The sequence below is a fragment of the Pseudophryne corroboree genome, chromosome 6, assembly GCF_028390025.1.
Source record: "Pseudophryne corroboree isolate aPseCor3 chromosome 6, aPseCor3.hap2, whole genome shotgun sequence".
Taxonomy (NCBI): domain Eukaryota; kingdom Metazoa; phylum Chordata; class Amphibia; order Anura; family Myobatrachidae; genus Pseudophryne; species Pseudophryne corroboree.
In genome coordinates this window covers 403,438,082-403,462,159 of record NC_086449.1, presented here as the reverse complement: position 1 = coordinate 403,462,159, position 24,078 = coordinate 403,438,082, and the positions used below count along the sequence as shown (strand labels likewise).

At 46.8% G+C, this 24,078-nt stretch overlaps 1 protein-coding gene across 1 annotated transcript in view; it reads right to left on the bottom strand.

The window, feature by feature from the left end:
- The window catches only part of CDC123 (cell division cycle 123), a 263,700-nt gene that overhangs the window by 206,488 nt on the left and 33,134 nt on the right, over positions 1–24,078 (bottom strand). The window contains exon 6 of the mRNA XM_063926879.1: positions 11,146–11,252. Within this exon, the coding sequence (XP_063782949.1) occupies positions 11,146–11,252 (107 nt within the window). The remainder of the gene's footprint in view (positions 1–11,145; positions 11,253–24,078) is intronic.

Here is a 24,078-nt window from a genome sequence, read left to right as displayed (position 1 = left end):
CAAGGTCCTCCTCAGCCAGGGTATCAAATTTGTAGAATTTTGCAAACGTGTTTGCCCCTGACCAAGTAGCAGCTCGGCAAAGTTGTAAAGCCGAGACCCCTCGGGCAGCCGCCCAAGATGAGCCCACCTTCCTCGTGGAATGGGCTTTTACTGATTTAGGATGCGGCAATCCAGCCGCAGAATGCTCCAGCTGAATTGTGCTACAAATTCAGCGAGCAATAGTCTGCTTAGAAGCAGGAGCACCTATTTTGTTGGGTGCCTACAGGATAAAAGGCGAGTCAATTTTCCTGACTCCAGCCGTCCTGGAAATATAAATTTTTAAGGCCCTGACTACGTCCAGTAACTTGGAATCTTCCAAGTCCCTAGTAGCCGCAGGCACTACAATAGGTTGGTTCAAGTGAAAAGCTGATACCACCTTAGGGAGAAACTGGTGACGAGTCCTCAATTCTGCCCTATCCATATGGAAAAATCAGATAAGGGCTTTTACATGACAAAGCCACCAATTCTGACACACGCCTGGCCGAAGCCAAGGCCAATAACATGACCACTTTCCACGTGAGATATTTCAAATCCACAGTTTTAAGTGGCTCAAACCAATGTGATTTTAGGAAACTCAACACCACGTTGAGATCCCAAGGTGCCACAGGAGGCACAAAAGGGGGCTGAATATGTAGCACTCCCTTTACAAATGTCTGAACTCCAGGCAGTGAAGCCAGTTCTTTCTGGAAGAAAATCGACAGAGCCGAAATCTGGACCTTAATGGAACCCAAGTTTATGCCCATAGTCACTCCTGACTGTAGGAAGTGCAGAAAACGACCCAGCTGAAATTCCTCTGTTGGGGCCTTCCTGGCCTCACACCAAGCAACATATTTTCGCCAAATACGGTGATAATGGTTTACGGTTACTTCTTTCCTGGCTTTTATCAGCGTAGGAATGACTTCCTCCGGAATGCTCTTTTCCTTTAGGATCCGGTATTCAACCGCCATGCCGTCAAACGCAGCCGCGGTAAGTCTTGGAACAGACAGGGCCCCTGCTGTAGCAGATCCTGTCTGAGCGGTAGAGGCCATTGGTCCTCTGATATCATTTCTTGAAGTTCTGGGTACCAAGCTCTTCTTGGCCCATCCGGAACCACGAGTATCGTTCTTACTCCTCGTCTTCTTATTATTCTCAGTACCTTTGGTATGAGAGGCAGAGGAGGGAATACATAAACCGACTGGTACACCCACGGTGTCACTAGAGCGTCCACAGCTATCGCCTGAGGGTCCCTTGACCTGGCGCAATATCTAGTTTTTTGTTTAGGCGGGATGCCATCATGACCACCTGTGGTCTTTCCCAACAGTTTCCCAACAGTTGGAAGACTTCTGGATGAAGTCCCCACTCTCCCGGGTGTAGGTCGTGCCTGCTGAGGAAGTCTGCTTCCCAGTTGTCCCCTCCCGGAATGAACACTGCTGACAGTGCTAAGACGTGATTTTCCGCCCATCGGAGAATCCTTGTGGCTTCTGCCATCGCCATCCTGCTTCTTGTGCCGCCCTGTCTGTTTACATGGGCGACTGCCGTGATGTTGTCTGATTGGATCAGTACCGGCTGGTTTTGAAGCAGAGGCCTTGCCAGACCTAGGGCATTGTAAATGGCCCTCAGTTCCAGAATATTTATGTGTAGGGACGACTCCTGACTTGACCAAAGTCCTTGGAAATTTCTTCCCTCTGTGACTGCCCCCCAGCCTCGAAGGCTGGCATCCGTGGTTACCAGGACCCAGTCCTGTATGCCGAATCTGCGGCCCTCTTGAAGATGAGCACTCTGCAGCCACCACAGTAGAGATACCCTGGTCCTTGGAGACAGGGTTATCAGCCGATGCATCTGAAGATGCGATCCCGACCACTTGTCCAAGAGGTCCCACTGAAAGGTTCTTGCATGGAACCTGCCGAATGGAATTCTGCTTCGTAAGAAGCTATCATTTTTCCCAGGACTCGTGTGCAGTGATGCACCAATACCTGTTTTGGTTTCAGGACGTCTCTGACTAGAGATGACAGCTCCTTGGCTTTCTCCTGCGGGAGAAATACTTTTTTCTGTTCTGTGTCCAGAACCATCCCCAGGAACAGTAGGCGTGTGGTAGGAACCAGCTGTGACTTTGGAATGTATAGAATCCATCCGTGCTGTTGTAGCACTTCCCGAGATAGTGCTACTCTGACCAACAACTGATCCTTGGACCTCGCCTTTATAAGGAGATCGTCCAAGTACGGGATAATTAAAACTCCCTTTTTCGAAGGAGTATCATCATTTCTGCCATTACCTTGGTAAAGACCCTCGGTGCCGTGGACAGTCCAAACGGCAGTGTTTGGAATTGGTAATGGCAATCCTGTACCACAAATCTGAGGTACTCCTGGTGAGGATGGTAAATGGGGACATGTAGGTAAGCATCCTTGATGTCCAGGGATACCATGTAATCCCCCTCCTCCAGGCTTGCAATAACCGCCCTGAGCGATTCCATCTTGAACTTGAATTTTTTTATGTATGTGTTCAAGGATTTCAAATTTAACATGGGTCTCACCGAACCATCCGGTTTCGGTACCACAAACAGTGTGGAATAGTAACCCCGTCCTTGTTGAAGTAGGGGCACCTTGACTATCACCTGCTGGGAATACAGCTTGTGAATTGCCTCTAGCACAGCCTCCCTGCCTGAGGGAGTTGTCGGCAAGGCAGATTTGAGGAAACGGCGGGGGGGAGACGCCTCGAATTCCAGCTTGTACCCCTGAGATACTACTTGAAGGATCCAGGGATCCACCTGTGAGCGAGCCCACTGATCGCTGGAATTTTTGAGGCGGCCCCCCACCGTAACTGGCTACGCCTGTGGAGCCCCCGCGTCATGCGGTGGACTCAGAGGAAACGGGGGAAGAATTTTGATTCTGGGAACTGGCTGACTGGTGCAGCTTTTTTCCTCTTCCCTCGTCTCTGTGCAGAAAGGAAGCGCCTTTGACCCGCTTGCTTTTCTGAAGCCGAAAGGACCGTACCTGATAATACAGTGCTTTCTTAGGCTGTGAGGAAACCTGAGGTAAATTTTTTTCTTCCCAGCTGTTGCTGTGGATACGAGGTCCCAGAGACCATCCCCAAACAATTCCTCACCCTTATAAGGCTCTATGTGCCTTTTAAAGTCAGCATCACCTGTCCAGTGTTGGGTCTCTAATACCCTCCTGACAGAATGGACATTGCATTAATTCTGGATGCCAGCCGGCAAAATATCCCTCTGTGCATCCCTCATATATAAGACGACGTCTTTAATATGCTCTTATGTTCGCAAAATAGTATCCCTGTTTGACAGGGTCACAGACCACGCTGCAGCAGCACTATCTGCAGGTCTCAGTCTAGTACCTGAGTGTGTAAATACAGACTTCAGGATAGCCTTCTGCTTTTTATCAGCAGGTACCTTCAAAGTGGCCGTATCCTAAGACGGCAGTGCCACCTTTTTTGACAAACGTGTGAGCGCCTTATCCACCCTAGGGGATATCTCCCAGCGTAACTTATCCTCTGGCGGGAAAGGGTACGCCATCAGTAACTTTTTAGAAATTACCAGTTTCTTATCGGGGGAACCCACGCTTTTTCACACTTCATTCACTCATTTGATGGGGGAACAAAACACTGCCTGCTTTTTCTCCCCACACATAAAACCCTTTTTTAGTGGTACTTGGGTTAATGTCAGAAATGTGTAACACATTTTTTATTGCCGGGATCATGTAACGGATGTTCCTAGTGGATTGTGTATATGTCTCAACCTCGTCGACACTGGAGTCAGACTCCGTGTCGACATCTGTGTCTGCCATCTGAGAGAGCGGGCGTTTTTGAGCCCCTGATGGCCTTTGAGACGCCTGGGCAGGCGCGGTTGAGAAGCCGGCTGTCCCACAGCTGTTACGTCATCCAGCCTTTTATGTAAGGAGTTGACACTGTCGGTTTATACCTTCCACCTATCCATCCACTCTGGTGTCGGCCCCACAGGGGGCGACATCACATTTATCGGCATCTGCTCTGCCACCACATAAGACTCCTCATCAAACGTGTCGACACAGCCGTACCGACACACCGCACACACACAGGGAATGCTCTGACTGAGGACAGGACCCCACACAGCCCTTTGGGGAGACAGAGAGAGAGTATGCCAGCACACACCAGAGCGCTATATAATTTAGGGATTAACACTATATTGAGTGAATTTTTCCCAATAGCTGCTTGTATATACAATATTGCGCCTAAATTTAGTGCCCCCCCTCTCTTTTTAACCCTTTGAGCCTGCAAACTACAGGGGAGAGCCTGGGGAGCTGTCTTCCAGCTGCACTGTGAAGAGAAAATGGCGCCAGTGTGCTGAGGGAGATAGCTCCGCCCCTTTTTCGCGGACTTTTCTCCCGCTTTTTTATGGATTCTGGCAGGGGTATTTATCACATATATAGCCTCTGGGGCTATATATTGTGATATATTTGCCAGCCAAGGTGTTTTTATTGCTGCTCAGGGCGCCCCCCCCAGCGCCCTGCACCCTCAGTGACCGGAGTGTGAAGTGTGTATGAGGAGCATTGGCGCACAGCTGCAGTGCTGTGCGCTACCTTGGCGAAGACTGATGTCTTCTGCCGCCGATTTTCCGGACCTCTTCTTGCTTCTGGCTCTGTAAGGGGGACGGCGGCGCGGCTCCGGGAACAAACACCAAGGCCAGTTCCATGCGGTCGATCCCTCTGGAGCTAATGGTGTCCAGTAGCCTAAGAAGCCCAAGCTAGCTGCAAGCAGGTAGGTTCGCTTCTTCTCCCCTTAGTCCCTCGATGCAGTGAGCCTGTTGCCAGCAGGTCTCACTGTAAAATAAAAAACCTAAAATAAACTTTCTTTCTAGGAGCTCAGGAGAGCCCCTAGTGTGCATCCAGCTCGGCCGGGCACAGAAATCTGAGTCTTGGAGGAGGGTCATAGTGGGAGGAGCCAGTGCACACCAGGTAGTCTAAAAGCTTTCTTTTAGTTGTGCCCAGTCTCCTGCGGAGCCGCTATTCCCCATGGTCCTTTCGGAGTTCCCAGCATCCACTAGGACGTTAGAGAAAAGGTGAAAGATCTGTGTCTGAGCAGGGTAATTCCTGAGTCGTATGTCTGAAAGTGGTATAATTGGGAGACACTTAATTTTTTCCTTAAATCTTTGGCATATGAAGGAGGTAAGCTAGGTACACACTACCTGATGGGTTGACAATCTGGTAAACACTGCAATCAAACGGACTGAATATCCGATATGTTTGCACCCATACAAACTGAGCAATTCATATTCATCCCTGGACTTGGATGGGGACGACGGTAATGATATAGCGTGTGCAGCACATACTATCTCGTTCTCCCGATCTGAGTGCTGCAAGAGCATTTGAAGTAGTTTATTGGCTTCAAACACTACAATTATCGAGCATTTTGTTTGATCGGCCTGATAATTCCAAAAAATTGGAGTAAAGGGGAATACACATTGGACGATGTCGATGGCCAATGTGGACGATATGAGAGTACAGACATCGATATCGTCCAAATTGACTGGCATGTTTTAACGATGATCGCTCTGCAATGAACGATTGCGGGCATGCGCACCGTTCATCGTTGTAGCATACATACTGAAAGATATGAACGATTTATTGTTCATATATTTCAAGATATCGCCCAGCATAAGGCTCCCCTAGTACATTCATTACACCCATAAAAACACCTACAAACTGTTCAATTACGCAGTTTTGTAAACAAATTGCAACCCAAACATACCAAATTTGCTAATATATTTGTTCTGTAACATCACTTCCATCAGCCCCTTTGAACAGTTCATACCCACCCTCTGTATTGCATTGATTTTATGCGCAGGATTTAACTTTTTTCCAGTTATTTGAAATGTTAAACAACAAAACTTAAACATGTAAGTAGGCTTGACATCTGTGTACTTTGTAAGCACATTGTTTCATTTTTTATTTATAAGAAAAAAGCTAATAAGAAAAAAACCAACAACTGTACAATACTTTTAGAACCGATGCAATTATGGATCCCCTAACTTTGCAGATCAGCAACTACTTTTTAGATGGCTTATTCAGGCAAGTGCTTCGGGACCGTGTATATTGCCAAGGCACATTCAATATGGTGCAATATAAAATAAAATATATAATAATAATAATAATAATAATGCTATGAAAATATTGCATGGGCAGAGAATACCGTTCCCTGCTGACCACATAGCAAGTAGTGTAAACAGATGGTGAGCTAAAGAAAAAGAAACAGACAAATCATGCATGTGCCTAGAGCTGGCGGAATTTTCTGAAAGGTTGTTCTGCATAAGTTAGATACAGGAAGAAAAAAAAAAAAAGGACAGAAACACTCTGAAAACAGTTAATATGGCATAGTCAAAACACAATATACTGTACATGTAACTAAGAGGAAGGGAAGGAGTTTGAAAGAAAGGCATGTCTCCCCTTTAATACTAAAACCCCTTTTTCCACTGCCACAAATAACCCAAGGTCGCGACTCAGTGGAAAAGGGTCCCTGAAAAATAACTTGGGTCCAGTTACTTCCATATCTACTCTCAGGTATTATTTATACTTCTCCAATTAAAATGACAACTGCAGGGCATATGTAAATAAGGCGAGTCTTAAATATGTATTGTCAGAGCTCAAATCCTTCTCTTATTTAAACCATCCTCGACTGCACCTAATCCCGCGTTTTTCTGCCACCCTGATACTTATGTCAGCGTTTATTTACCCTGTACTTTTCCTATATTGTCTTCAACTCTAAAGGTGGGTACACACGTAGCGATATAGTTTACTAAATAGCCCAATGTGTATGCTGATGAGTCATGCACGGCCTCGCAATAATGACCCTCGTCTGTGCATAGAGCTCAATTTGGACTCATCGTCCAAAGCTGCAAGTGCCAGCCGGCCGCAGAATGAAGTCACTGTGTGATAGCATCAGTGATAATGTAGTGTGTATGCCCGCCGTCGGACTATCATCCTGTTTTGATTTTTCATTGATGTACTCTGTAATTGGGCGCTGTGGATTCCTTGTGTCGCGATATAAGAGGAGGAGGAGGAGCAGGGGGGGGCACTATCAAAAAATAGGAAGCTTATATTTCTTGGCAAGAGCTTTAGGGGTATATGCAATTCACGGCGAATCGCGGCAAATTATCGCCGTTTTTTAATTCGACACAATTCGACAGGTGGCTGCCGGAATTCACCATATTCAATTAAAAACGGATTCGACATTCCCGCGGGCGAAAAACGGCCGATTTGCCGGATTTTGCCGCAAATTAATAAAACGGGTAAAAACCCGGAAAAAAATGGCGTGGGGTCCCCCCTCCAAAGCATAACCAGCCTCGGGCTCTTCGAGCTGGTCCTGGTTCTAAAAATGCGGGGACAAAATTGACAGGGGATCCCCCGTATTTTTAAAACCAGCACCGGGCTCTGCGCCTGATGCTGGTGCAAAAAATACGGGGGACAAAAAGAGTAGGGGTCCCCCCGTATTTTATACACCAGCATCGGGCTCCACTAGCTGGACAGATAATGCCACAGCCGGGGGTCACTTTTATACAGCGCCCTGCGGCCGTGGCATTAAATATCCAACTAGTCACCCCTGGCCGGGGTACCCTGGAGGAGTGGGGACCCCTTCAATCAAGGGGTCCCCTCCCCCCAGCCACCCAAGGGCCAGGGGTGAAGCCCGAGGCTGTCCCCCCCCATCCAAAGGCTGCGGATGGGAGGCTGATAGCCTTGAGTAAAATGACAGAATATTGTTTTTTCCAGTAGTACTACAAGTCCCAGCAAGCCTCCCCCGCAAGCTGGTACTTGCAGAACCACAAGTACCAGCATGCGGGAGAAAAACGGGCCCGCTGGTACCTGTAGTACTACTGGAAAAAAATACCCAAATAAAAACAGGACACACACACCGTGACAAGTACAACTTTATTACACACTGCCGACACACACATACTTACCTATGTTGACACGCCGACTGCCACAGTCTCCGACGATCCGAGGGTACCTGTTAAAAAATTATACTCACCTTCCAGCGTCCAGAGATAAATCCACGTCCAGAGTATAATCCATGTACTTGTTAAAAAAACAAACCGCATACCCGACCATATGCCGGACTGAAAGGGGTCCCATATTGACACATGAGACCCCTTTCCCCGAATGTGCCGGGACATCACGTGACTCCTGTCACTGAGGTCCCTTCAGCCAATCAGGAAGCGCTACTACGTGGCGCTCACCTGATTGGCTGTGCGCTGTCTGTGCTGTGACAGCGCATCGCACAGCTCTCTCCATTACTTGCAATGGTGTGAACTTTGCCGTCAGCGGGGGGGTTACCCGCGGTCAGCCGCTGACCGGCGGGTGACCCCACCGCTAACCGCAAGGTTCCCACCATTGAATATAATGGAGAGGCTTTGCGATGCGCTGTCTGAGCTCAGACGCGCAGAGCCAATCAGCAGAGTGCAAGGACGTTGCACTCGCTGATTGGCTGAAGAGACCTTTCAGTGACAGCTGTCACGTAGAGGTCTCTGCATTCGGGGAAAGGGGTCTCATGTGTCAACATGGGACCCCTTTCAGTCCGCTGGCACGGGTTTTTGCGGTTTGTTATTTTGCCAAGTACCTGGATTATACTCTGGACGTGGATTTATCTCTGGACGCTGGAAGGTGAGTATAATTTTTTAACAGGTACCCTCGGATCGTCGGAGACTGTGGCAGTCGGCGTGTCAACATAGGTAAGTATGTGTGTGTCGGCAGTATGTAATAAAGTTGTACTTGTCACGGTGTGTGTCCTGTTTTTATTTGGGTATTTTTTTTCCAGTAGTACTACAGGTACCAGCGGGCCCGTTTTTCTCCAGCATGCTGGTACTTGTGGTTCTGCAAGTACCAGCTTGCGGGGGAGGCTTGCTGGGACTTGTAGTACTACTGGAAAAAACAATATTCTGACATTTTTCTCAAGGCTATCAGCCTCCCATCCGCAGCCCTTGGATGGGGGGGGGGGGGGGGGGGGACAGCCTCGGGATTCACCCCTGGCCCTTGGGTGGCTGGGGGGGGGGGGGGGGGACCCCTTGATTGAAGGGGTCCCCACTCCCCCAGGGTACCCCGGCCAGGGGTGACTAGTTGGATATTTAATGCCACGGCCGCAGGGCGCTGTATAAAAAGTGACCCCCGGCTGTGGCATTATCTGTCCAGCTAGTGGAGCCAGATGCTGGTGTATAAAATACGGGGGACCCCTACTCTTTTTGTCCCCCGTATTTTTGCACCAGCATCAGGCGCAGAGCCCGGTGCTGGTTTTAAAAATACGGGGGAACCCCTGTCAATTTTTCCCCCGCATTTTTAGAACCAGGACCAGCTTGAAGAGCCCGAGGCTGGTTATGCTTTGGAGGGGGGACCCCACGCCATTTTTTTCAGGGATTTTACCATTCCATCCCAAAAAAAAATATATATATATTATTTTTAAAAATATATAAATAATACTTGTGCCTCCAAAAAAGACAAACTAAGTACCTAATCCCTTCTAATATAAATAGATATGATATTACCAAGAAAAAAAAACACAAAAAAAACATGTTTTAATTTTTTTTTATTAGTTTCACCCTCCAAAGTGTGTCGGATTGAAAATGACGAATTTACTGTCTAAAAGCACTGTTGTCGAATTTCCAAACTTCCATTGAATAGACTTTGGTCGAATTGCAGCATGTGTATCATTGCAAAAAAGTCGAATTTGTCAAAAGTCGAATTTCAAAAAGTCGAATTTTGAAAGTCCGTTTTTTTGTCGGAAAGTACTGAATTGCATTGTCGATTTTTTTTTTTTTGGCGGAAAATTCCCGAAATTCGACAATTTCGGGAATTCGACCGCAATTGCATATACCCCTTAAGCTTTTTCAGATATAATGAATACCTATAGATCCTATACAAAAAAAGAAACCTGGCGTTTACTGCGGAGGAATATTTATGATCTTGCGTTAATTATTCAAATCTCAACTTTTGATCATGAACATAAAAAGAACAAGGTAGATGTATAACAGAAGAAGCGGGTGCTCTAACATAACAGGTCAGGTTTCTCTGCAGCAGTACCTAGCAACAGCAGACAGCCGATATGTGGTTGTCAGTATTATCTGGGCCAATGATCTAACAGTGCGTTTTTGCTTTGAAGCTCACTGACTCTACAGACGAGGGGCCATTTTCTTGCCAGGTTACATACAGTCTAGTACTCTTTAGCAAGTTTTCATAGAGTTCCTTACTATGCTTAGCTCATTGACAATTCACTCATTTTATCTTTTATCTTTCCAACTATAAACAGACATGTTCAGATGACACATAGATATAAAGTAATCTCCATAAATATTGATGACTTTAGCTCCCTCAATCTCTTATCCTACACAATAAATTATAGTATGCTCATGCAGTCAGCATTCTGTGCCATAATCTGGGGAACATGAGGTATACTTTCTCCCAGAACAAAAGCAATAATGCAAGTGATGAGAAGTATTGTACTCAGCAAAGTTGTTATTTTCGATTATGATAACAAGTCAAGAATTGCATTCACTTGACACTGAAAACGTGCAAAAGGAAAAGCAGACATAAACAAATATGGACATGAAAATACGAGCACTCGCAATGTTGGTGGACAGCTAATTATTAACTTCACATATATTAAACCAACAGCATTGGTAAGTTAGATGCCTTGTTCAGTAGCAGCAGTTCCATTATGTGCTGAACTCTTCCATGTAGGCACACAAGTGGATTAGGGTTACAATGGATATATAGTATTAACGTGGGATAATTATAGCTGGTGATCTGGTAAAGTTACATAGAGAATAGGAGGAATATGTAGCTAGAACCCATCTGCTGGAGAAGCGTATGAGCTGCTGTTTCAGCTTATTCCTGTAAACAGTGGTGGCACTCCCACTTAGCACATCTATAAAAAGACTGCAGCAGGTACATGTTACCACAAAGCTAAAAACCTGATTGATTTTCCAATGCACATCAGCACACTATACATCTGAACAGCTGCATCCAAGCTATACAACATGAAATCTGTGAGTGTAAAATTCTACCGCGCAAACAATTGTGAGGGGGTGAAGTTATTAGCAAGAGACCATGAACTCCACTGAGCAGAAAATGTTCAATTAAAGTCCTAGTTACTTACGGCTGTGTGAAGTCATGTGTCACAAAATCAGAGCTCTTAAAGAGTAGAAAGATGTCACTGAGGCTTTTACATTTCAACGTGCTGTTCAATGCAATCCAATAGGCATCCTAGGCAGAGCATAAAAAATAAAATATAAGTATGGAGGGATTTAAACGCATCTACGTAGTAACATAGTTGGGGAGGATGAAAAAAGACCATCGAGTTCAACCTGAAGTATATTATACTCCCTATTCTATTCTGGTTAAAGGCTATATCCTCGGATAATTATTTCTGCTAGGAATCTAACCAATTTTTAAACGCATTGACCAAGTCCGCCATTACAACCTGCTCTGGCAGTGTATTCCATATTCGTATTGCCCTTACAGTGAAGAATCCCTTTCTGCGCCGAGTACGAAATTTCCTCTCCTCAAGCCTTAGTGGGTGTCCGCGCATTTTGTGTAGAGGTCTCATAATAAACAAATCACCTGATAGCTCCGCATATTTCCCCTTTATATATTTGTAAATATTAATAATCTCTCCTCTAAAGGTGCATACACACGGAGCGATTTTGACTATGAGCGATTTTGTCTGAGTGATTTACCTTGAACTGGCAGTAGGCGATTTTGACTATCTTTACCAGTGATTTTGACTAAGTGTGCAAACGATTTTGGCTGTGGGCGATTTTGACTAACTCATTTAAATAAGGGGATGCTTTTACTTTTCCAGCGACATTGTCAAAATTGACTTGTCTGCACAGTCTACTTTTCCTAACGATAGCGACCTGGCGGGGACGCGCATAACTATCGCTCGCTGTGTGTACACAGAGCGATATGCACTAACTTTCTTAGCGATTTTGACTATACGTATAGTCAAAATCGCTGAGGCATATTGCTCCGTGTGTACAGTACACACCTTTAGTCATCTCATTTCTAGTGTAAAAATATCTAACCTAGAAAGCCTCTCATCATAGTCCAGTGTCCCCAAACCCCTTAATTAATCTACTTGACAACTTTGTGGTTAAAGGACATTTTTTTTTAAAGTAATATAAAATAAAATAAAACTCCTACATGGTAGAGTTTTAGGTCGATAATTCATGGTTGGAGGCAGGGCCATCTTAACATAGGTACACTGGGCAGTTACCCAGGACCCCAACAGGGGCCTTTGAGAATGGGTGGGTGGTGGGCACACAATAAGAGTGGCGAGGTAGCATTCTCTACCTGCCTCTCAGCCTGGCTGACAGCATGCTGATTGGTGAATGGCTGGAGCGATCCACCAATCAGAGTGCTGACAGCCATTCACTGTATGAAAACATGTAGAGAGAGAGACCACACAACAACAATGCTGTTAGAAAATACATTGTTATAGACGCGGACTATATTGAGCCTAGATGTTAGCAGTATAGATTATTAAACAATAAAATTAAAATCCTAGGGATTGAGAAACCATTCCCATGTATAAAAATAGACACTGTAGTAACTACACAGTGAATAAATAGGATTTTAATTACCTACCGGTTAATCCTTTTCTCGTAATCCGTAGGGGATACTGGGAATCCATTTAGTACCATGGGGTATAGATGGGCCACTAGGAGCCATGGGCACTTTAAGAAATTGATAATGTACGCTGGCTCCTCCCTCTACACCCCTCCTACCAGACCCAGTCTAGGAAACTGTGACCAAGGAGACGGACATACTTTGAGAGAAGGATAGATAAGGAAAGTGGTGAGATTACGAACCAGCACACACAAACTAGAGGAAAGTCATGCTAACCAAACTTGAAACAGGAACAGCAACAGCTGAACAAACAAGAAACCTTAACCAAGTAACAGTGCAGGAAATCGAAGCACTGGGCGGGCGCCCAGCTTCCTCTACGGACTACGAGAAAAGTATTTACCCGTAGGTAAATAAAATCCTATTTTCTTTTACGTCCTAGGGGATACCGGGAATCAATTTTAGTACCATGGGGAAGTACCAAAGCTCCCAAACCGGGTGGGAGAGTGCCGAAGTTTCTGCAGAACTGATTGACCAAACTGAAGGTCCTCACAGGCCAAAGTATCGAACTTGTAAAACTTAGCGAACGTGTTTGAACCTGACCAAGTAGCTGTTCGGCAGAGCTGTAAAGCAGAGACATCCCGGGAAGCCGCCCAAAAAGAACCCATCGACTTAGTAGAGTGGGCCTGAACAGATTTTGGAACCAGCAAGCCTGCCGTAGAATAAGCATGCTGGATAGTGAGCCTGATCCAGTGTGCAATTGACTGCTTAGAAGCAGGACACTCAATTTTATTGGGACCATAGAGAACGAACAGCGTGATCGATTTCCTGTGACGAGCTGTTCTCTTCAGATACACCTTCAAAGCCTTCACAACATCCAAAGACTTTGAAGTAGCAGAGGAGTCCGTAACAACCGGAACCACAATAGGTTGGGTGATGTGAAGCGCAGACACCACCTTAGGAAGAAATTGATGACGAGTTGTGAGTTCAACTCTGTCCTCATGGAAAATTAAATAGGGGCTCCTGTGAGACAAAGCCCCTAGCTCCGACACTCGTCTTGCTGAAGCCAAGTCCAACAGTGTGACGGTCTTCCACGTAAGGTACTTTACATCAACCTCCTGTAACGGTTCAAACCAGTCTGATTGGAGGAACTGCAGCACCAAATTGAGATCCCAAGGTGCCGTGGGAGGCACAAAGGGAGACTGGATGTGCAGAAGACCTTTCAAGAACATCTGGACCTCAGGGAGAGAAGCTAATTATTTCTGAAAGAAAATAGACAAGGCAGAATCATGTACTTTTATGGAGCCTAGACATAGGCCCACATCCACTCCCGACTGCAGAAAAAGCAGGAAACGTCCCAGATGAAATTCCACCACAGAATATTGTCTGCTCTCACACCAAGAGACATATTTCTTCCAAATACGGTGGTAATGTTTAGACGTTACCCCCTTCCTGGCTTGGATCATAGTCGGGATGACCTGGTCAGGAATCCCTCTCCTGGCTAGAATCAGCCATTCACTTCCATGCCGTTAAACGTAGCCGCGGTAAGTCTTGGCGCCCTAATGCAGAAGATCCTCGCAAAGAGGTAGAGGTCACGGATCTTCGAGCAGCATCTCGAGAAGATCCGCATACCAGGCCCTTCGTGGCCAGTCCGGGGCAATGAGGATTGCTTGAACCTTTTCCCTTTTTATAATTCTTGGAATCAGCGGAAGTGGAGGAAACAAGTACACCAGCTGGTAGACCCACAGAGTTGTCAGAGCGTCTACCGCCACTGCTTGTGGGTCCCTCGACCTGGAACAATACTGCTTGAGCTTCTTGTTGAGTCGAGAGGCCATCATGTCGATTTGTGGATATCCCCACCGACGTGTCAACCACCGGAACACCTCCGGGTGAAGGCCCAACTACTCCGGGCGCAGGCCGTGTCTGCTGAGGAAGTCTGCTTCCCAGTTGTCTACTCCTGGAATGAAGACCGCTGACAACGCCACAGCGGTTTTTTCCGCCCAGAGGAGAATTCGTGACACCTCTGACATTGCGGCTCTGCTTCTCGTTCTGCCCTTTCGGTTTATGTACGTCACTGCCGTCACATTGTCCGACTGGACCTGAATGGCCCGATTCTGAAGAGATGAGGCCTGCAAAATGGCGTTGTATATAGCCCTGAGTTCCAGGATGTTTATTGGAAGGATACTTCCTGACTTGACCATCTTCCCTGAAAATGCACCCCAATCTCTTAGGCTTGCGTCTGTGGTTAGCAGAATCCAATTCTGAATCCCGAACCTACAACCCTCGACTAGGTGAGAAGTCTGTAGCCACCACAGGAGGGAGATCCTGGCTTTTGGCGACAGACGGACCCTCTGGTGCATGTGAAGATGCGATCCGGACCATTTGTCCAACAGATCCAGCTGGAAGGGCCTCGCATGAAACCTTCCATACTGAATCGCCTCGTAAGAGGCCATCATTTTCCCCAAAAGGAGAAAGCACAGATGCACAGAGATCCGGGTTGGATTCAGGACAGCCCGAACCATCGACTGGATTACCATTGCCTTTTCCAAGCGAAGGAACACTTTGAGACTCTGTGTCAAGTATAATTTCCAGGAAAGTAAGCCTCTGTGTTGGTTCTAGGTGAGATTTTGGTAGGTTCAGATTACACCAGTGATCCACTAGTCTGGTTGAGAGGCCAATGCTGTCCTACAACCGCTCCCTGGACGGTGCCTTTATCAGAAGATTGTCCAGGTACGAATTATGTTCACTCCATGTTTGCGGAGTAGAAACATCATATCTGCCATCACTTTGGTGAACACCCTCTGTGCCGTGGAGAGACCAAATGGCAGGGCCTAGAACTGGTATTGACAGTCCTGCAGTGTAAACCATAGAAAAGCCCGATGAGGCGGTCAGATCGGAATGTGAAGGTATGCATCCTTGATATCCAGAGATAACCGCTCCATCTTAAATTTGAACACTCGTAAGTACAGGTTAAAAGACTTGAGGTTCAGAATCGGTCTTACCGAACCGTACGGTTTCAGTACTACAAACAAGTTGGAATAGTACCCCTTGTTTTGCAGATGAGGTGGAACTGGAACAATGACCTGAGTCTGTACCAGTTTTTGAATGGCGTCCTGTAAAGTTATACTTGCCTCTTGTGAAACTGGTAAGTCCGATTTGAAGAATCTGTGAGGTGGGAGCTCCTGGAACTCCAGTCTGTAGCCCTGGGAAATAAGATCTATGACCTAGGGATTCTGGTACGAACTTGTCCAGATGTGACTGAAGAATTTTAGCCAGGCTCCCACCTGCCAGTCTTCCAGGCATCGCGGTCCACCGCCATGCTGAAGGATTTGAGGAAGCAGAGCTTGAGCCCTGTTCCCGTGAACTGGCAGTTGCTGGTTTGCGTGGTTTAGCGCCTCTGTTGGCTGTAGAAGAACCTCTGGGTTTGCCCCTAAACTTGGCAGTCCGAAATGACTGTAAATTGGGACCGGAGCAGGCCTTCCTAGCTGGGGGAGCTGCAGAAGGAAAGTATGTGGACTTACCCGCAGTAGCTTTGGAGATCCATTTGTCTAGTTCATCTCCAAATAAGGCCCCGCCTGTGAAAGGTAGGCTTTCCACGGCTTTTCCTGGAGTCTGCATCCGCAGTCTACTGGCATAGCCATAGACCCCTGCATGCAGACACTGCCATAGCCATAGTGCGTGCAATAAGCAAGCCTATTTTTTTTATGGCTTCCACCATAAAATTCGCAGAGTCCTGTATATGCTGTAGGAACAAGATAACCTCCTCCTGAGGCAAGGTGTCTAACCCTTCAATCAGGTTACCTGACCATTTGGCAATGGCTCAAGTAATCCACCCACATGCTATAGTGGCAGTGGTCAGGGAACAGGGGTAAATTACCCCAAATGGGGTACAAATTAAATTCCTTGGGGTAATGGACGTTGCGCTGCCGAAACACAGCCCCGTTCAGCACCGGCCGGCTCGCGATGTGCTGACGTCACACCGCGCTCCCTCCTGCCAGCCCTGGCCGCTCTGTGCTGTGTTCCTGGCCATGGTGTGACGTGCTGACGTCACACCGCGCTCCATCATGCCCACCCGTCCTCCCGCTGCCCGCCAACCCACACACAGAACTTGAAGTGTTCTATGTCTGACTGCTGATGGAGTTCCGCAGGATCAGACAGTTGCCCACATAACAGTGGGAAATTCCCACTGAGATGAGGATGTGACCATCTGTCTCCTAAAAGTCATGTCCCCCCTAGTTCCCCCCTCATCCATCTTTCTTACATTCATTCTGGTGTTTTGGGGAGAAAGTGATAATCAACCCATTCATTGCCAAAAATAATAAAAAAAATTTATATTTATATATATATATATATATATATATATATATATATATATATATATACACACACACACACACACACACACACACAGTATCTCAGAAATGCCATATAAACAGTGATAACCAGTATATATGCACAATAATATATGATTTCCTTCCTTTCAAATCAAGGGGGTGATGTCGGCGTATCTAAATATATTTTGGGGTAAAAGGTAAAAAAGTTCCCTGACCCCTGCTATAGTGGGTCTCTGGGCCACCCCAGCAGCTGTATACAAGGATTTGAGCGTAGTCTCAATTTAACAATTAGCCGCGTCTTTTAGGGAGGCTGCACTAGGGACAGGCAATACAATTTTTCTTGAAAGCCTGGCTACTGATGCATCCACTATCGGTGGATTTTCTAATTTTTTTCTATCCTCAGGAAGAAAAGGAAAGGATGATAACAACCGTTTAGGGATTTTAAATTTCCTATCAGGACTAACCCACGGTTCTTCAAACAGGGTATTAAGTTCCTCTGACACAAGAAAAGTGGCTGAGGATCACTCTCCTCTGTCACCTTAACAGGGATATTTAGAACTTCTCTGATAGCCTCTATTCCCTGAGACAAAGTACCCTCCCCCACCTTTGAGTCCACCTCACCCTCCTCCATTTCTGACCCCTCATCATCCGAGTCAGACTGCAGGATATGGGCCAAAGTGCGTTTTTGCAGACAAATGGCAGGGGACTGAGACGCTGGTTTGGGTACTGAGTCTCTTTTCATAAACTCAGTCATAGATCATCTTAAGTACTGCGTCTCTTTCTCTGTCCGAGATAACTTAGTAGAGATCGTGGAAATCATTCCCCTAATGGAGTCCAGCCATGCTGGTTCTGCCCCACTAGCCTGGGAAGGGACTCTACATGGAGTACACACTAGTGAACCCCCTGGGGAAGAGGATCACTGTGCTTTACATGAAACACACTCTTTGCCTGACATACTGTATAGTGACGGCAAAGACACACAGGAAAAGGTTAAATGCAAAATTAACCCACAAGGAGCCATTACAGGGAGACACAGAGGGAGTATGGAACCAGCACACGGCACCCTTAACGCTAACGCCAAGTTTAGCCGGGTTGCAGACTAAGTACCTAGGTTAGGGACTTGGTACACTAATAAGCGCTCCCCCCCCGCTATGACCCCCTGGTACCGCTGAGGTAATCTAGAGTCTCTCTGGAGGAGCTGCGTGTCCCTGTCAGTCAGCGTCTGTGTCAGGGAAAATGTCGCTGGTGAGCTGCTGGATACTCTCATAGTGAAGCCCCGCCCCTTCAATGGCACGCGGTCATCCCGCTTTTTTTTATATTGACTGTATGCGTCGAAGTGCATAAACTGGAGATAGACTCCTTTTATGGATTTGTTGCCAGTCTGGGTACTTTGTCCACTGTTCAGCGTCTGTGTCCTTACACAGCGGGAGACGCAGTCCGCCCCGTTTAGAAGCCGTGCGTCTCCGTACCCTCATGCCGTCATAATGGCAGGCGATACGCTAACCGGGACGCCGGCTTTGTACTCACCACTCTGGCTCTGTTAGGGGTGGCGGCGTGCTGCGGAAATGTACGCTCGCCGTGGTGGGGCTTGCGAATAGTTCCCTCAGTAGCTAATGTCCTGTCAGCGGGGAACGGGACCATTAACCCTGAGAGAGGTTGGGCCATTCTCCCCCAAGTCCCACGAAGCAGGCAGGCTGGTGCCATCCAATCCTGCCTGAAAACAACAAACACAGAAAATAAATGCAGAAAACTCTTCAGGAGTTCCAGAGACGTGACTGGCTCCTCCGGGCACATTTTCTAAACAGAGTCTGGTAGGAGGGGCATAGAGGAAGGAACCAGCGCACACTATCAATTTCTTAAAGTTCCCATGGCTCCTAGTGGACCCGTCTATACCCCATGGTACTAAATGGATTAATGGATTCCCAGTATCCCCTAGGACGTAAGAGAAAAACAAGTTAGAAGTTATTTTGAATGGCAAGAATATATCCGGGGATTAGCTTCAGCAGTATCACAATAAAATCAAAGTTTAGACAAACATAGGATTAGCTCATATCTAAGTGTTGCAATTCACTGATACTCCTCCCACAAAATTCCTGATTCACCAATTTTTTTGGGGGGAGCATAGAGAGATAAAGCACTAACCAATCAGCTTCTAGCTCGTTTTACAGGCTGCGTTTCTGTTAGAGCTTTATTTCCCTCCACTTGATCTCTTTCCATGCTTTGATAAATACCACCCTTAAGGGGGGTACTGACGGGAGAGATGTGCGCTTAGAGATCTTAACACAGACCGCTCAGCACACATCTCCACCCCCCGCTCAGCACGATGTGCTGAGCGAGGGGGAGGGCGACGGTGGGGGGCCGCTCACTTCACACCGCGCTGAAGTGAGCGACCCGCTAGATTGAGACTGCATGCAGGCTCAATAAGGCACTGACGATAGCGATGCTATCGCTGGGGGGCATACACACGGCAGATCCGTGCTTAAAATCTAAGCAATCTAGACAGATTGCTTAGATTTTAAACACGAATCTCTCAATGTGTACCCCCATTTAGAGTGTAAAAAAGGAGATCAGTATTAATATAAAACTGATCAGATGGGATGTGACTGGCACACTGTTGTTATGCAGCAAACTGCATCAGTGTTCCTAATAACATGTTACTATGTACATTAACCACTTGCCTGGCATGTTTTCCAGAGGGGAATCTATAACCAATGGAGGTCGGAGGAGAAAAAGAGAAATATTTAAATTATGCTGGGCGGGGGAAGAAAGGGGGTAAAGTAATACAAAAATACCCTGGTCACATGGTAATGGAGGTGGTTTATAAAACTAATGGGGTGTGGGGGCTACTATTAGAATTTAAGACCACTGGGGGGGGGAGGGGTTATTACCTATGGGGGTCAGAAGTTATTTTATAATGGGGGCTAATGGACATGAGGGGCATATATTGATATATATTTTCAAATTAAATATTTTATTAAAAATAAAGTGTAAAAAGTATTAGGGTGCCCTAGACTACTCAAATATTTTGCACACATTTCAGTCAGTGCCTTTACGTTAAACGGTAAGCACCTGAGAAGATTACATCAAATGGGTTTTTCGCATATCAAACATAGCAAGTGGTATAACACGAAAAAAAGTATTTTATGCAATGTAACTAAACAGAAGTTTTATACACTTGAGGAAACAATTTACTGAAAACATGTCGGAATTTAAAGTTGCCAATACACACAGCAATTCTAACCTGTTTGGTTATTTCTGATAATATTACATCAAGTTATTTGAAAATGGACTTTTGTGCCATCAAGTGGCATTAATCAGACGGCGATGTGACCTAGCTGAAAGTTAGGTCAGACGATATCGGTCAGTGACAGCCCACAAAATTAGATCCTGACCACCGTAAATGCACCCTGTAAGTTTCACCTCTTCAGCCCGAGGACCCATTAGCTGTCAAATTTGCTGAGGCTCAGATCAGATTGTAATTTACTGCATGTAAGGTATTTTGTCCACCCATATCCCCTATAGATCATGTGAGCAGTACCTCTCACTTTGGTCTTCTGTACATAACTATGCTACTCACTTTAAATACATGTCTATGTTAATTTATATACTGTGAATTAGTCGGGTGTGGTATTGAAAGTCGACAGTAACTAGGTCGACAATGTCTTGGTCGACAGTAACTAGGTCGACAGGGTGTCTAGGTCGACAGGTCAAAAGGTCGACATGAGTTTTTAATGTTATTTTGGTGTCGTTTTCTTCATAGAGTGACCGGGAACCCCAATTAGTGCACCGCGTCCCCTCGCATGGCTCGCTTCCGCTTCGCTCGGCACAGATTACCGTTCCAATCGTAGTCCACGTGGATCGTTAAGTATATAAAGGTTCAAAAAAAATAAAATAAGAATTTACTCACCGGTAATTCTATTTCTCGTAGTCCGTAGTGGATGCTGGGAACTCCGTAAGGACCATGGGGAATAGCGGGCTCCGAAGGAGGCTGGGCACTCTAGAAAGATCTTAGACTACCTGGTGTGCACTGGCTCCTCCCACTATGACCCTCCTCCAAGCCTCAGTTAGGATACTGTGCCCGGACGAAAGGATTTTGAATCCCGGGTAAGACTCATACCAGCCACACCAATCACACCGTACAACTCGTGATATGAAACCCAGTTAACAGTATGAAACAACAGAGCCTCTCAACAGATGGCTCAACAATAACCCGATTTAGTTAACAGTAACTATGTACAAGTATTGCAGATAAACCGCACTTGGGATGGGCGCCCAGCATCCACTACGGACTACGAGAAATAGAATTACCGGTGAGTAAATTCTTATTTTCTCTGACGTCCTAGTGGATGCTGGGAACTCCGTAAGGACCATGGGGATTATACCAAAGCTCCCAAACGGGCGGGAGAGTGCGGATGACTCTGCAACACCGAATGAGAGAACTCCAGGTCCTCCTCAGCCAGGGTATCAAATTTATAGAATTTTGCAAATGTGTTTGCCCCTGACCAAGTAGCAGCTCGGCAAAGTTGTAAAGCCGAGACCCCTCGGGCAGCCGCCCAAGATGAGCCCACCTTCCTAGTGGAATGGGCATTGACAGATTTTGGCTGTGGCAGGCCTGCCACAGAATGTGCAAGCTGAATTGTATTACAAATCCAACGAGCAATAGTCTGCTTAGAAGCAGGAGCACCCAGCTTGTTGGGTGCATATAGGATAAACAGCGAGTCAGATTTTCTGACTCTAGCCGTTCTGGAAACATATATTTTCAGTGCCCTGACAACGTCTAGCAACTTGGAGTCCTCCAAGTCCCTAGTAGCCGCAGGCACCACAATAGGCTGGTTCAGGTGAAACGCTGACACCACCTTTGGGAGAAACTGGGGACGAGTCCTCAATTCTGCCCTATCCATATGGAAAATCAGATAAGGGCTTTTACAGGACAAAGCCGCCAATTCTGATACTCGCCTGGCAGAAGCCAAGGCCAATAACATAACCACCTTCCACGTGAGATATTTCAGATCCATGGTTTTTAGTGGTTCAAACCAATGTGATTTTAAGAAACTCAACACCACGTTGAGATCCCAAGGTGCCACAGGGGGCACAAACGGGGGCTGAATATGCAGCACTCCTTTAACAAATGTCTGAACTTCAGGTACTGAAGCTAGTTCTTTTTGAAAGAAAATCGACAGAGCCGAGATCTGTACCTTAATGGAGCCCAGTTTTAGGCCCATATTTACTCCTGCTTGCAGGAAATGCAGAAATCGACCTAGTTGAAATTCCTCCGTTGGGGCCTTTTCGGCCTCACACCATGCAACATACTTCCGCCATATGCGGTGATAATGAGTTGCTGTGACCTCTTTCCTGGCTTTAATAAGCGTAGGAATGACTTCCTCCGGAATGCCCTTTTCCTTCAGGATCCGGCGTTCAACCGCCATGCCGTCAAACGCAGCCGTGGTAAGTCTTGGAACAGACAGGGCCCCTGCTGTAGCAGGTCTTGTCTGAGCGGCAGAGACCACGGGTCCTCTGAGATCATCTCTTGAAGTTCCGGGTACCACGCTCTTCTTGGCCAATCCGGAACCACGAGAATTGAGTTTACTCCTCGCTTTCTTATTATTCTCAATACCTTTGGTATGAGAGGTAGAGGAGGGAACACATAAACTGACCGGTACACCCACGGTGTCACTAGAGCGTCCACAGCTATCGCCTGAGGGTCTCTTGACCTGGCGCAATACCTCTCTAGTTTTTTGTTTAGGCGGGACGCCATCATGTCCACCTGTGGACGACCCCATTGATTTACAATCATTTGGAAGACTTCTGGATGAAGTCCCCACTCTCCCGGGTGGAGGTCGTGCCTGCTGAGAAAGTCTGCTTCCCAGTTGTCCACTCCCGGGATGAACACTGCTGACAGTGCAGAATCCGTGGTCACCAGGACCCAGTCCTGTATGCCGAATCTGCGGCCCTCCAGAAGATGAGCACTCTGCAGCCACCACAGAAGAGACACCCTGGTTCTTGGGGACAGGGTTATCAAGCGATGCATCTGAAGATGCGATCCGGACCACTTGTCCAACAGGTCCCACTGAAAAATTCTGGCATGGAACCTGCCGAATGGAATTGCTTCGTAAGAAGCTACCATCTTTCCCAGGACCCGCGTGCAGTGATGCACCGATACACCGATACCTGTTTTGGTTTTAGGAGGTCTCTGACTAGAGAAGACAACTCCCTGGCTTTCTCCTCCGGGAGAAACACTTTTTTCTGGACTGTGTCCAGAATCATTCCCAGGAACATTAGACGTGTCGTGGGGACCAGCTGTGACTTTGGGATATTCAGAATCCAGCCGTGCTGGCGCAGCACTTCCTGAGATAGTGCTACTCCCACTAACAACTGTTCCTTGGATCGTGCCTTTATTAGGAGATCGTCCAAGTATGGGATAATTAAAACTCCCTTTTTTCGAAGGAGTATCATCATTTCCGCCATAACCTTGGTAAATACCCTCGGTGCCGTGGAGAGTCCAAACGGCAGCGTCTGGAATTGGTAATGGCAATCCTGTACCACAAATCTGAGGTACTCCTGGTGAGGATGGTAAATGGGGACATGCAGGTAAGCATCCTTGATGTCCAGGGATACCATGTAATCCCCCTCGTCCAGGCTTGCAATACCCGCCCTGAGCGATTCCATCTTGAACTTGAATTTTTTTATGTATGTGTTCAAGGATTTCAAATTTAAAATGGGTCTCACCGAACCGTCCGGTTTCGGCACCACAAATAGTGTGGAATAGTAACCCCGGCCTTGTTGAAGTAGGGGTACCCTGAATATCACCTGCTGGGAATACAGCTTGTGAATCGCTGCTAGCACCGCCTCCCTGTCTGAGGGAGCAATCGGCAAGGCAGATTTTAGGAACCGGTGGGGTGGAGCCGCCTCGAATTCCAGCTTGTATCCCTGAGATACTATTTGAAGGATCCAGGGATCCACCTGTGAGCGAGCCCACTGATCACTGAAATTCATGAGGCGGGCCCCCACCGTACCTGGCTCCGCCTGTGGAGCCCCACCGTCATGCGGCGGACTTGGAAGAGGAAGCGGGGGAGGACTTTTGTTCCTGGGAACCTGCTGTTTGCTGCAGCCTTTTTCCCCTACCTCTGCCT